At 34.5% G+C, this 14,691-nt stretch overlaps 2 protein-coding genes across 3 annotated transcripts in view; one reads left to right on the top strand and one right to left on the bottom strand.

The window, feature by feature from the left end:
• LOC111435744 (glutamate--cysteine ligase, chloroplastic-like) overlaps positions 1–5,611 on the bottom strand; it is a 6,252-nt gene extending 641 nt beyond the window's left edge. Inside the window, exons 1-16 of one of the 2 annotated variants that reach the window (XM_023073252.1) lie at positions 5,291–5,611; positions 4,581–4,924; positions 3,994–4,144; positions 3,689–3,796; positions 3,375–3,467; positions 3,116–3,199; positions 2,964–3,032; positions 2,816–2,886; positions 2,655–2,723; positions 1,835–1,928; positions 1,625–1,714; positions 1,466–1,546; positions 1,133–1,225; positions 578–658; positions 383–452; positions 135–294 (exon numbers count right to left, since the gene is read on the bottom strand). In XM_023073252.1, coding sequence (XP_022929020.1) covers positions 206–294; positions 383–452; positions 578–658; positions 1,133–1,225; positions 1,466–1,546; positions 1,625–1,714; positions 1,835–1,928; positions 2,655–2,723; positions 2,816–2,886; positions 2,964–3,032; positions 3,116–3,199; positions 3,375–3,467; positions 3,689–3,796; positions 3,994–4,144; positions 4,581–4,915 — 1,578 coding nt within the window. In that variant the 5' untranslated portion in view covers positions 4,916–4,924; positions 5,291–5,611 and the 3' untranslated portion in view covers positions 135–205. Of the gene's footprint in view, positions 1–134; positions 295–382; positions 453–577; positions 659–1,132; positions 1,226–1,465; positions 1,547–1,624; positions 1,715–1,834; positions 1,929–2,654; positions 2,724–2,815; positions 2,887–2,963; positions 3,033–3,115; positions 3,200–3,374; positions 3,468–3,688; positions 3,797–3,993; positions 4,145–4,580; positions 4,925–5,138; positions 5,267–5,290 lie in introns of those variants that run through there. The other variant, XM_023073253.1, reaches the window with a different exon arrangement.
• Positions 5,612–10,188: 4,577 nt separating this feature from the next.
• Positions 10,189–14,691, top strand: part of LOC111435743 — a 7,143-nt gene continuing 2,640 nt past the window's right edge. Inside the window, exons 1-5 of the mRNA XM_023073251.1 lie at positions 10,189–10,722; positions 11,264–11,326; positions 12,584–13,327; positions 13,442–13,576; positions 13,989–14,072. Of these exons, the coding sequence (XP_022929019.1) occupies positions 10,345–10,722; positions 11,264–11,326; positions 12,584–13,327; positions 13,442–13,576; positions 13,989–14,072 (1,404 nt within the window). The 5' untranslated portion in view covers positions 10,189–10,344. The remainder of the gene's footprint in view (positions 10,723–11,263; positions 11,327–12,583; positions 13,328–13,441; positions 13,577–13,988; positions 14,073–14,691) is intronic.

Here is a 14,691-nt window from a genome sequence, read left to right as displayed (position 1 = left end):
GGGGGGGGGGGGGGGGGGGGGGGGGGGGGGGGGGGGGGGGGGGGGGGGGGGGGGGGGGGGGGGGGGGGGGGGGGGGGGGGGGGGGGGGGGGGGGGGGGGGGGGGGGGGGGGGGGGGGGGGGGGGGGGGGGGGGGGACTTAACACATTATAACAGCATAGCCTACCAGTGTTCCATTGCAAGGTTACAGTAGAAGAGATGCAGAGCTCAATATAGAAGCTCCTCGAAAACTGGATCGACATTGTGTCCCCATTTCCCGTTGTACAATTCCAACAGCTTTTCAGCTGGTGTCACGCCTGTAATAGAGATTAAACCGATTTACGGGGCAAGGAAATTGAGTGCGTATATACTTTTAAAAATTGGCATATTGGCATTTGTTCTCACCTGTTCTAGCTACTTCAGTCACCTCATTCAAGAAGCCAGACTCCTTGAAACCTCTTCTCTCTAAGCCATCCTGAAGTGTGGGAATTTTGTTTCAGGCTCAACAGTAGTGGTGCCAATAATAAGACCAGCACTCATAATAGAAGAGAATATGATATGAATCCAAGATTCATATCAGAATAGTTTTGCTAGACATACCTTTGCTATCTTAACAATATCTTGAGCAATGTGCCTCACCAACCCATCACGAAATGGAGTATTGAGACCGGTTTTTGGAACCTAGTTAAAATCTTAGATTAATGAGAATGTTCCTTGCCTGAAAAATAAACTACGAAATACAAGCAAAATATTCATGGACTTCATATCGGCTATGGGCATCTTGAGACAAACAGAGAATAACAGCCTCTTACAAACTTGCATCGGTTAGGCAGTAACCATAGGTCCACAATACGTGTCCCCATAATATGTGGATCCTGTCCTGTTGCTGAACACACTATATTCATAGCAGAAAAACACACACACACACACTGAAGATCACACAAGGCATAAACAAACACGACAAGACATGCAATTTCGTAATAACTTTTAGGATGGAAAGAGAGAATTGTGCTAATGTTTGAGCAGAAATTTCAACTCCTCTATGGAAAACCATCGATTTACAAAATCAGAATGAAGGTGGCAGTGTCTGCCCAGCTTCTCACGAGTTGCAATCAGCAATCAAATAGAAAATACTTTCCCATAAGATCCAATTACCTTATTCCTCAACATCTGTCGTTCTTCGGTTGTCCAGTCAGCTGTTATGTCTAAAATATTTTGCAGGGAATCTTCGTCATATAATAAACCAACCTGACATTTTGAAGATAACATTAGCAACATTCGATTCTATAGGTAGAATAATTGCAGATCAAGTAATAAACATTGATGGAATGACGATGAGTTCAAGAAACACACTAAAAGAAGTTGAAATAAGGAACCGCACACAGACAAAAGAACAACCCCAAATTTATAAGCATCTTAATAAGATACACATTACATCCATGTTTAAGTAGAGTAGTCTACATAGCCTGATTATATCATGAAGATTACCCAAAATGCTGGCAGAGCACATAATCTCCTCCAAGGGCCTCCATCACTACCTCTCATCTCCAAATATCTCTTCAGTCTGACCTGAGTTGTGAGGGGAAAATAGATACAAGAATTAGGTCACAACAAGCATAATGTTGGAGCAACTTGATCATATAATACCTCTGGAAATATCGTAGTCAAATGATTTTCCCAATCGGTAAGGGTAGGAAACTGTCCAGGAACTGGAGCGAGCTTTCCTGCCATAAAGTCCTGTAGAAAGACAACCCAATAATGTTTGCTTATTAATAACTTAAAAATAAAAATTAAGATGGATGGAAAGGAAGAGATGTAGAAAGCTTTGCAGAACGACTACGAAGGGTAACTGCGTACCCTGAAGGACATTCCAGAACAGTCAATATACTTCTTATTCCGATATACGAAATACATTGGAACATCAAGAGCATAATCAACATACTTCTCAAATCTGCATTTTGAAAATATCAGGTTTAATCAGCTGAAAATGAAGATTACAAGTAGTTGCAAAGACTAGGGCATCAAGGGACTGCAGAGTAACATGATAAAATAGGAAAGAACCACAATTTCATCAGAAGAATCCTTGAACCCCATAGTAAAAAATGAAGATATTTTTCTAACAGAGCAAGTGGAAGCCTGAAGTGAGGAGCAGAGTTTTCTCTTTCCGCCATTTTTCTTTTTGAAGAAGAGAAACATTAAACGTTCATTAAGTAGGGAAAAATGCATGAGGTAAGAGAAGATTATACCCTATGACCCAAGGCCAAACGAGATAATAAAAAGGGTCTCTAATTGACATCAAAGGAAAAAGGAACTCGCTATAAAAACCTTAGGCTAGAGATAACAAAGAAAAGGCTACAGAAGACATTAATTCCAAAAATTAAAGCGACGTTCCTCTACTCATAAAAATTTCAAAATTTTCAAACAGTTTTAACTTCAATCAACCAAGCTAGTATTTTGTTGAGATAAGAAACTGAATAAGCTTCATTGAACAGTTGTGATGCTATGAACTACCAATTGCTTTCCCAAATACATGAGTCTCCACTTTCTACTTCAAAAATAGCAATGCAATTTTTTTTTTTTTTTTTATCAGCGACTGTTTGGGACAGTTTGCACACATTTCAACGTTTATTTGAAGTACTCATATGAAAGGGCTTCAGTAATAGAAATGACAGATTACCCAAAGGAGTCATCAAAAACAAATGGAAGCATGCCAGAGCGGTCATTATCAGTGTCGGTCCAAATCTGGCTGTTCAAATGCAAAAAAAACAATTCATTGCAAAAGGGACGAAAAAAGAGGATTTAAACGAAAAGAAACAAGAGAATGGGTAGTGATAGAACCTTCTCATGCTCAAATAACCATTTGGCTTTCCTTCGGTAAATGGTGAATTGGCAAAGAGAGCGGTTGCTATCTGTTCACTTATCCCAGTAGTTAGACACAGTAGATAACGTTTCAAAAGAAAAGAAATGCAAAGACAGGGTTTCTCACAGGTTGTAAAGCAAGACCCACTCGGAACTTTTTGATCATGTCAGCTTCTGAATCAAAATCTAGATTAACCTAAAAGAAGGATCAGACAGATGCTTGAATAATTGATCTGATTTAGAAAAAGTAGGTTTTTTGTAATTATGTTTATGCCTCACCTGCACAGTGCATGTCCTAAACATCATATCCAGTCCAAGTGAACCAACTTTGGGCATGTAATTCCTCATAATCTCATATCGTCCCTAAGACCAAATTACTATTAATGTAAAACATGTAAGGAACGCAAAACATAGAGAGAGTATTAGTGGAATAGGCATGTAAGGAACCAAGTCCAAAGCAACATATAATAATGGAATGCCAAAGACATTGAGCAGGCATTTTGTTTAATTAAAAACTAGATTTAATTTACAGTTATACCTTGGGCATTATAGGTATATCCTCCCGTCTCCATTTAGGCTGGAATCCCATTCCTAAAAATCCAATACCCATTTCCTCAGCAACAGCTTTCACCTAGAGAAAATAACTATATAGTAAGATAATTGACAATTAAAAAGCCAATGCACACCTCATCTAGATATTTGAAATCAAGACTCTACAATCCTTCTGCAGCAAGCAAATAATTAAGAGATGAATGCTTGGAACTGCTGAAAAATAAAATGTTGACACAGGCATCAAGAATAAACAGAAAGTGGCCACAACCCACACAGGATCGACATACAGCAAGCACAAACCTGGTAAAGATGTGAATTAACTTCAGCACAGGTTTGATGCAAAGTTTCAAGAGGGGCACCACTAAGTTCAAATTGACCACCAGGCTCCAGTGAAATACTTTGCTTTCCCTAGTTTATAGTAATCTCGAGTTATTCAAATGAATTCAAAGGAACAAAATGAAAATATTCCTCCATAAGGATATCACCAGAGCATTTACTAAAGGAAAAAAATATTGATTCACATGTACTATTAAACAAGTTACATAAGGTCCATAGAAGCTAAGTTGTTGTTTCCCCTTTGTTTACAGGCAAGGGATGCGGTTTACCTGCTGGAGCCCTATGATGTTGTCACCCTCCATTATTTTTTCCCAGTCAAACCTCTCGGCAATCCCATTAAGTAACCCAGCTATTTGGTCATACTTCATGGGACGTAAAGTTCCAACCTCGAAACCAAACTTCTCATGTTCTGTACCAATTCTGCAGGGAACTCAGGATTAGATTATCAAAAGTGGATCCAATATGATAAGGTTTTCAAATAGCAGTAGAACAAATAAAGAAACAATCAAAAAACACACACACGCCCATACACCCCGATTACAGTAACTGGCATTAAAAGGTTAAATGCAGGAACCGGATAGAGGGATAATATCTCACTAATGAGCTTAAAAGATACATTGAACGGGATTAAGGATGAAGGAGTACGCCATACATGGAAAGAGAGCAACAAGATATGAATCGGATATGCATCTAACTCTAATTCAAACCTTCTGAAATTTATGAAGGCTTATAGTCAAATGAACATACGATTCATAAGATAAACAAGCAACTACAGAGAGGAAATCAATTCAGTTAGGTTAGCCACCCAAACGACGGTTTTCTGATTTAAATACGGGGAGGCATATGAAATATTAACCTCCATTTTTCCTTCGGCTTGCATCCAGAAGCTAGATAAGCCACGAGATCCTCTTTTGTCAATGGTTCAGTAGCCACTGTAGCGTCCTCAGTCGGAGGACTCGCAGCAACAATCACCCTGCCTCCTAGCTTCGACGCCATCCTCACTCTGTCTACATGCAAACCATGCGTAATATTACCAGAGCTACACGATAGAGAAGACGAACCAATAGGATTGTCCTTCATCTTCAATGACTCCATATGAGTCGGCAAGTTGAAAGCCATACTTCCTCCTCTGTACCGTACAGTTCCAGCACCAATCCGGTGAATCGAACCAGTGTTTGAAACAAGAGCCATAGCGCGATTCTAAACAATGTGCAACCGCTCAGTTACTATCAATTCCGGAGAAAAACCGTAACAAAACAACAAAAACAAATCCATACAACAACAGCTACACAGAAACGATGACAAAAACCGAAAACCAAAAGAAAATTCAACTGCATGACACACACACACACACACAATAAAAAAATTGATCGAACAGGGAGATGTTTTCGGAATCACATGCGCAAACAATTACCGGAAAGAGTATAATTCTTCGGCGTCGAATAGGAATTCGTTTTAAGAGATTTGGAGAGCGAGTGATGGAGGCGAGAGATGCCGAAACAAACCTTTCTATCTCTCTCTCTCTCGTGTAATGAAATGAAGAAATAGAGAGAGAAAAATGCTTACAGAAATAGAAGAAGGTGGCCGGATAAAGTGCGGCGCGGTGTACCGTTTTACGCTGCTCCACTTATCTTATCGCGAAGTACCGAAATCTGAACCAGGAGTTTTTCTTCTTCTTTACTTCGCTTCGATTCACTTCCACACAGACTGGCGGAGACGACGGAGGCGACGGCGGCCGAGGCACTGAACCACTGAAACGGAGGAATTGTACGGTGTGAAGAAGGCGGAGCAGGTGAGAGGGTGGCAGAAAGATGAGAGGGTTTTGGTTTTCTCTTCCTTTTTATTTACTTTTATGGAAACTTCCGCTTCTGGATTTCTAATTTGATTTTTATTGCATTTTATATATATTCTCATCTCTAATTCCCTCTCTATCAATAAACAAACCCTAATGTTATTATTATTATTATTATTTTTTATTTTTTGAGAAATTCTCTGGTGTTGCATCATTGTTTGTTAAAGTTTACCGGGTTGCCTTAAATATTGTTTTCATTTATTACATTTTCTGCTTTATTTTTTAATGCTGATTCGCTGTCCTGTTTTTATTCTTTATATATATATATAGCTAAATTATTCTAATTTTATATAATTTTGTTTTTATTTCAATATTTATATTTTACAAATCCCGAGTAAAAATACTTTCGTGACCATCAGTAATTAAAACTAATGCTGTCAAATTCGTGAACGTACTTCATTATCAGATGTTCGAATTTTCACTCTCGCTTGCTATGAACGAAAAATAATTTCATTTAACTTGTTCACCCGAACGGTTTTATTTTCAAGTAATAATACTTTAAAATTTCAGACGATCGTGACAACTAAGAATTAAAATTTGGGTAATGCAGTGAATATGCTTCATTGTCAGATGTTCGGGTTTTGACTTTTGTTTGCTGTTGAACTAAAAATAATCTCATTAAGTTGATCGTCCGAATAATTTTTATTTTTTGGTATATTATGATTTGACGATGTTACCGAACATTGTAGTTAAGGTTTCTATCGTGCCACATATGCGTGGAACTAACGAGGTAACGAAAAATGCATATTAAAAATAATTTTTAAAAGTTGAGGAATATATTCGAAACAAATATGCATGGAACTAACGAGGTGACGAAAAATGCATATTAAAAATAATTTTTAAAAGTTGAGGAATATATTCGAAACAAAGTTAAATATCTTTATTTTGAAAGTTGAATATATTAAAAAACACGACTAATTCATTTTAACCGCGTTTAAAAAAAAATGTCATGCTTAAAATATGTGGTAACTCTAAAAAAATGCAATTAATTTAATATATATTATTGATTTAAATATTACATACTTTCATTTCTAGATTTATTTAATCTTCGATTTTTTTAATTTATCTTCCATCTGCACGGTTATTCGTTTTCTAAGTAGAATGTATGTAACGGTCCAAGTCTAACACTAATAGATATTGTGTTTGAATTTTTTTATTTCGAACTTCTCTTCGAGGTTTTTAAAACATATCTCAGTTGCTTGTACTCTCAGATGCCATACATTTGGTAGCATGATGTGCTTGGAAAATGATATCAGAGCCATAAACCAAGTGGTATACTAGCGAAAACGCTGGATCCTCAATGGGAGTGAATTGTGCGATCTTATATCAGTTTGAGAGGGGAACGAACCATTATTTATAAGAGTGTGAAAACCTCTCCCTAACATATGTATTTTAAAACCGTGACAGCGATACATAACAAGCCAAAACAAACAATATCTACTAGTTGTGGATTTGAGCTGTTACAATGTACGTACAATTTATATATAAATATAATTTTGTTGTTATTATTCATGAAATTTGAATTTTTCACGGGATTTAATTTTAGTAGCATATTAATATTTATTATTAATTAGTAACAAAAGCGGACGTCACAATACATTTTTATTAAAAAAAATAGTATTTTTTATTTTTATTTTTTACTTTTGAATTAATAAATATGATATTAAAATTCATGGGACGAAGCCGTTTCCATCTTTTTCTCTCACTTTTAATTCTGGAATGATACAAGTGGGAATCAGGTTCGATAATTTTTTTTTTCATTTATATATAATTATTTTTTAAATATATTTGACCATTTTTATTAAATAATTGTATTCAATAATTATTTACAGACAGAAATATAATATTATGTTATATATAATTATGGGCAAAAAAAATATAACATTTTTATTTATTTATTTATTAGGAGCGAGACAAAATTTGAGCATAGATAGAATAATAAAATAATCTCTATCTCGAGTCACATTTAATTAATAATTTTTTTTTGTCAGAAAATTTAGTATTTATTTTATTCAATATATTAAAAATAAATGGTTATTTTATTTTAAATTTATTAGAGTATAATGAACAATAATTTTAAATGAGCTGCAGTAAAAACACTACTTAAATATTAAATTAGATACGCCAAAAAAAATGATATTAATTAAATGTATTATATTAAAATAATATATAAAGTATTTTTTACTTTTAATTTAATAAAAATTGACTCTTTTAATTATGTAATTTCTTTTTGTTTTTATAATTACCCATTAAAATGAATGAAAATTAGCAAAATAAAAAATTTGAAAATTACTTACAAAAAAACAATAAAATATTACATTGCTTTTGTTTTCTTTTATATATTTAACAATTTTGCTAATTTAAATGATTATTTCTCAGTTTTAAAATATTGAAAATGACTTGTAAGTATTAAGCATATAAATTATATTAGTTGTCATCATTGCTTGCTTTTAATATTATTTTCGTTTTTAAACTTTAGTCTTTATTAATGCTGTTATGTTCCAATAATAATGATTAAAAACTTTAAATTTTTTTATTATACCATGATTAATTAATTGATTAAAATATTATAACAACAATCAAATTAAAAATAAATAAATAAAATTCTCAATTGTGCAAGTTCGTCTACGACACATTATAGTTCAACTATGCAACGATTGATTTTGATACAGTAAATTAAGTAGGGGTGTACATTCAACCTAGAAACCTGAAACCTGACAACCCGGACCAATCCAACCCGAACTATAAGGGTTGGGTTGGTTTCATTTTTCTAAACCCGAACGGAATTGGTTCGGTTTTGGGTTTATGGGCAAAACTTTTGGGTTGACTCGAGTCAAATAAAAATATATGAAGAATTTTTTCATATTAATGGATTTGCTAGAATGGCTTTCCTCTAGTTCAAGGACACTCACGACTAAGTTCGACGTTAGCTTTTTATTATTATTATTATTTATTATTTTATTATTTTTTAGTTTCTTTTAATATATACATTTTGTTTAATTTTTTTATATATATTTTTTTTTTAATTTTTAATTTTTTTTCCTTTCTTTATATTATTTTATTATTTTTAATTTTATTGTTTTTTAGTTTCTTATATATATATACATTTTTTTATATTATTGTTTCTATTCTTATTTTTAATTTATTTCCTTTGTTTATATTATTTTATTATTTTATTATTTTAAATTTCTTGTTTAGTTTCATATATATATATATATATATATATATATTTTAAAAATACCTTTATTATTTTATTATTCTTAATTTTATTGTTTTTTAGTTTCTGTTGGATATATACATTTTGTTTAATTTTTTTATATTATTGTTTCTATTTTTATTTTTAATTTCTTTCATTTGTTTATATTATTTTATTATTTTTAATTTTATTGTTTTTTAGTGTCTTATATATATATATATATATATATATTTTAAACTCTTTCTTTTGTTTGTATTATTTTATTTTATTATTGTTAATTTTATTGTTTTTAGTTTGTTTTAGATATATACATTTTGTTTAATTTTTTTTATATTATTGTTTCTGTTTTTATTTTTAATGTCTTTCTGTTTATATTATTTTATTGTTTTTAGTTTCTTTTATATATATACATTTTAAACTCTTTCTTTTTGTTTGTATTATTTTATTATTTTTAAATTCCTTGTTTTATTTCTTTTGTTTTGTTTATATTACTTTGTTATTTTATTCTTTTTAATTTTATTGTTTGGTTAATAATCATAGATAGATAGATTGTTTATGAACTTTTAATATATTTTATTTAAAATTGTATTTTAATAATTATACAGGGTGGATAAATAAAATTAAAAAAAAAATTTACAACTCAACCCGAAAATAGAGGGTTGGGTCAAAAAAATCTCCAACCCGGACCATGTACACCCCTAAAATTAAGTATTATATGGTATTATTTGCGGGGTTCGTTTTCTCGAGCAAATAAAAGCGTGGACGATGGTATAATAGCATAATTTAATCATTTGTGTTCATGAAAATAAAGGGTAGTTTTCTCTATTTGTAGTCTCTATAGACTCGACATTGATTGACTTCGGTCAAACTTTGGGGGGTTTTTTGGGCTTGACCCAATTCTTTTCAATGGGCTTAGGTTTTTCAAAATTGACCCAATACTTTTCAAGAGCCTCCACTAAATTAGCTTCAAGTTCAATTCATGATGTAATTTAATTGGACAAGTAACATTATTTAATTTTTCTAATTTGAGGACGTGTATTTTTGTAGTTAGTTCCAAATTTATCAACATGTATTATATTGTTATTTTGTGATTAATTTAAATAAATGACGTGAAAATATTAATCAAAATTTAGAGAATTCGAGAGAGTAAGCGTGACGAGTTATTTCTCATTATATTAAAAAACATAAATCTTATATGGTATTTAATTTTATATTGATTATAGGGGCTCGAATGTAAATTTTTTAACGCTAAGGATCAAATTGAAAACTGTCAAATAGTAGGGACTGATTTGAAAAAAAATAAATTAAAGCCATAGGGGTTAAAATAGTAATTTCATGTCATTTCTTTTTCTTTTTCACGGCGGCAGGGTGTAGGGAGTACGAGAGAAAGCGTGGCGAGTTACTTCTCACCGGGTCCACATCCTATAAAAGCCCTTTCTCGGTTAACGCTATTGCTTCCCCGCGAAAACCAAATTCCATTTTCTCTCAATTGGAGGGACGAAAATTCCAGACACAACAGAGATTTGAAGACCGACACTCGGCCATTGAGACGATACCGTCGCCCATTTCACGATGGGGAACCGAAGATTTGCGCAGGTTTCCACTAGCGATGAGGAAGACGAAGTACCAGTTACGAAGCAGCAACCTTCCAATTCAGACGACAACTTGTCAATTCGTAGGAAGAGGAAGAAGATGAAGCTTCTAGAGGAGGAGGAGGAGGAGGAGGTGGTGGAAGGGGACGAGAGGCATCGCAGGAGTAGAAGAAGTAGTAACAAGGGAGAGAAGGAGGTGGAAGCGTCGAAACGACAGCAGGCGGAAGATGAAGATGAGGATGATCAGTCGCAAGAGGATGCGAAGCCGATTGGGGATGCTGTTAGGGTTTCTGGGAAAGGGAGGGGACGGAAGAGCCACTACAACGCGTTTGAATATGATGGGAACAAATATGATCTTGTGAGTTACTTTGTGTTATTGGTTGGTTGAATTTTGGTGTTGCAATAGTTTTGAGAACTCAAATTAGTTTGTGGTTTTTTAAAAATGTTTAGTAAACCATTTAGTATTTGGAGTCGTATGACTTGAGACAAATGCGAGAATGAAGGCGTCAAATGTGGAGACCTGTAGTCGGTGGTAGCTAGGGCTTGCGGTGTAACCCTAATTCGATGGCATCGTGCTCTGAATTTGTTGTCTCAAGTAATAATATCATGTGCATTTTTTCTGTGATCATAGAATACTTTTGTAGTTTTGTTCACGTCCACGACATGAAACGTTTAAAAAGATGGCAGTATCTCCTTTTGTGCTTCATTAGTCGGCACCATGTGGCCTTTGGTTCATACCTTTTCTCGTTGAATTCTAGATATTGTGCTAAAGTGTAACGAGAAGCTTCTCGTTATAATTGTCCACCAGCGAAGACGAACTTCAGCCACTCCACCTTCATCACTGGTTGTTCTTATTAATTTTGGTTGTTCTTATTAATTTTCCTTCTAATTGTTGGCAGGAGGATCCGGTACTTCTAGTTCCTGAGGACAAGGATCAAAAACCTTATGTGGCAATTATTAAGGTAACGTATGTCCCGGAATTTTGTGATTTACACTTATGTTCTGCACGTTGCTAGGTGATCTACAATGCTTTTATTTGAACCAAGTGGTGTTTCTTTTGGCAGTTTCAGGGTGTCAAAATTCTGAGGTCAATATTCATATTTTCGTGTATTGGTTCTTTGTGTTTGTGGAAGTGCATTATAATGTTTTTTTTAATGGATGAAACAAATGGAGCGAGCTCCCTTTTTATTTTTGATGAACTGCTTGAGTGGGTGCCTGTGCCTATCCCATCTGCGTATGAGGATATGATCCAAATGGGGTGTTCACAAAACAAATTCAAAAGGCAATAGATGATGAAATTGATTTTAGTGGCTTAGTCTTTTGCCATCCTCTCTTTGTAGGAAACATTTATGTAATTATGTCAAGTCAAGTGATTGAACATATGCGATTTGATCCGTTGATACATTCTTCATTCAGTTGATCACTTCTTGTGCTGGGAAATTATCTTATCATTTTTTTATGAATACATTTCTTGTGAGTTTTATTAAGGATGCATTTCTCTTTTGTGTGGTTGATTGACATGTAAGGAAATGCTCATGATCAACTGTCATAGATTGACTTGATAGTGTAAGGAGCAAATTGGAAATGTAAATGCCTATGAAGATATAGATTCAAACTATAGTGACCATTTATGTTAAATATTCTATGATTTTTTCAACTCTGAAAGATGTAGGATTAGGTGGTGCCAACTTGAGCATATCATTGGTTAAGGCATATATCTTGGATCAAGAGGAGCAAGGCTCAAATCATCACTCTACATTTGAACCCAAAAAAAGTTGTAAGGTTGGGTGGTTAGGTTATCCCATGGGATTAATTGAGGTATTCGATAGTTGGATTGGAAACATAAGGTTATTAAAATAAAAGATGTCTAAATCCTAGGGTGATTTTTGGACTCAATCTAAACTGGTACTACCTTTTGGTTAGCCTGCCCCATTCCTTCCCGTGGGGCCATTGAAGACTGAGTATGCAGCAGTTACCTGATGATATTTGGATTCTTTGGGGTATATTCTAAACCCTAACCTTCCATCTAGAAGAACTTGAAGTTTGCAGGAACATTGGGTTCTCACTAAATGGTTTCCGTTTCTAACTTGATATTTTGTTTAGCTTGTTCTTACATGGATGTTCTTGTTTTTATATATATGCACATACTTGTAATCTGCAGAGGAAGTTAGCTAGCCACTCTCTTGTGCCTGAACAGTGGAACTTGGTCCTATTGCTAGGATATTACTCGGAACAAAGATGGCATGATGGTCACTGGGCAGTGGTTTTACCGTCCTGAAGAAGCTGAAAAAAAGGGGGGTGGAAGTTGGCAATCACATGATACTCGAGAGCTGTTTTATAGTTTCCACCGAGATCAGGTTCCTGCAGAATCTGTAATGCACAAATGTGTTGTGCATTTTGTTCCATTGCATAAGCAACTTCCAATTCGTAAGCAACATCCTGGATTTATTGTGCGAAAAGTGTACGACACAGTTGAAAAAAAACTTTGGAAACTAACTGATAAGGATTACGAAGACTCTAAGCAGCAGGAAATTGATGAACTTGTCAAGAAGACTATGTCACGGTTAGGAGATCTCCCTGATATTGAGCCTGAAGATGCCACACCTGATCTGGAAGATCAGTTGAAAACTAAAAGAAGTCTCAAAAGAAAAAACATTTCTCCTCTTGATGTTACAAGAGATGAATCAGAGGCAACCAGATCTGATCACAGCTTAAAAGCTGAAACTCCAGGAAGCTGTCCAACTAATCGATCAGAGTACTACTCCATATTGGAAATACACGATGTTCTAACAGGTGAAACACATCGAGATAGATGGTTGGAAAAACTTTTGGAGGGGGTTCAGTACATATGTCACTCTCCTGAGAACACACGTGAGGATGATACAGGAAAAACTGCTGCTAATGGTGTCAACCATGAAAATAAGAATCCAGAATCGTCGAGGACAGCAGAGAACAATGATAAAGTATGTAGCCAGTAAGAATGAATGTAAAAATATGGAGATGTGCAGATTAGCTTTACTGTTATTTGGTATCTTTTGTAACCCATAAACACATTATTCTTTTTTGTGGTTTTGCAGAGCTGCAAGTCTTTTCTCTGGCCAGATGCAGCCGTTCCGGCAATAACTGGTCTTGAGAAGGTGTCGAATGATGCTCTGTCTGCCGATTTTCAGAAGTATAACCAAAAAATGCGGCAATTGGTGTTCAATCTCAAGGTTTGAAAGCTCTTTGATCTATTGTGTTAGTGCATACTTGATCAGCTATCATACTGGCTTCAAGGTAGGGGGATGCTCTCTTGATTCTTGAAAACGAACAACAAGGATTCCTGTATGCACATTGCATGGCATATCTGATGCCATCTTTTAAGAACCTTCGCTCATATGAATCTGTTACATCTGAGCTTTTTTTCTTTATATATTCATCTCAATAAGAAAGAAATATGCGGAGGGTCAAGGTCAAGTTGAAAACAAAAAAGGATAACCTACTGAATATGAACTTCGGTAGATGCATTCCTTGAATAGGAGTGTTCAACACAGGATGTTCTCTGCATCAAGAACTTAGTCACATGTGCAGTAATAATTTATAACCTTGTTTACTCCATCATTGATTATTTCTTTCTCTTGGCAGAATAATCGTTTACTAGCTCAACGGCTGTTAAATGGAGAGTTGGAACCGTTAAAAATCCTTAATATGTCACCCAATGAGCTTAAGGTAATACAATGATACATAACTTTCCTTTTGTTTTAATTTTAACGCCTAGAATCATGTTAACTGGTACAACTCATGACATGTAACATATCTGTTAGCTCAATTGATGAGCTAGATTGCTGTATCTTTTTGTGTCTACCTCCGGTGGTTTTGTTGGAATGGAATTCAAATATCATATGGAGCATAGAAATGGATAATAAAGCAAGTAATCGCTGATACTTCATTTTCTTTATGGAAATTATATTCTCTTTTCAATTTTACGTGATATATATTATTTGGGTTGTTAAAACGTGCTGTTTGTTTCCATTATGAACTTTCTGGATAAATGTCTTTTGCTTCTGTTAAGTTCAAGATTTACACTTTGATTTTGTTAGAACTTGGGAGAAGTCTCCGCTTCCATTCATGATTTTTAAAACGACTTTAAGCTGTTGGGAGTCTCTAAGTTCTGTCTCATTATAGGTATAGCAATTCTTGATGAAGTATAAAGAAAGCTGGTTTTCTTGTTGTCCGTCTGTTATCATATTCACAAGATTAGATTAATGGGGTGCTTAAAACCAGAGGCAAAACAAGCTTGAAGTAACTTCAATTTTTTTTTTTTGGGGGGGGGGGGGGGGGGGGGGGG

The sequence above is a fragment of the Cucurbita moschata genome, unplaced genomic scaffold (assembly GCF_002738365.1).
Source record: "Cucurbita moschata cultivar Rifu unplaced genomic scaffold, Cmos_1.0 Cmo_Scf00050, whole genome shotgun sequence".
Taxonomy (NCBI): Eukaryota; Viridiplantae; Streptophyta; class Magnoliopsida; order Cucurbitales; family Cucurbitaceae; genus Cucurbita; species Cucurbita moschata.
Note: the sequence above shows the minus strand (reverse complement) of the source record. Positions and strands in the feature narration are given on the sequence as shown.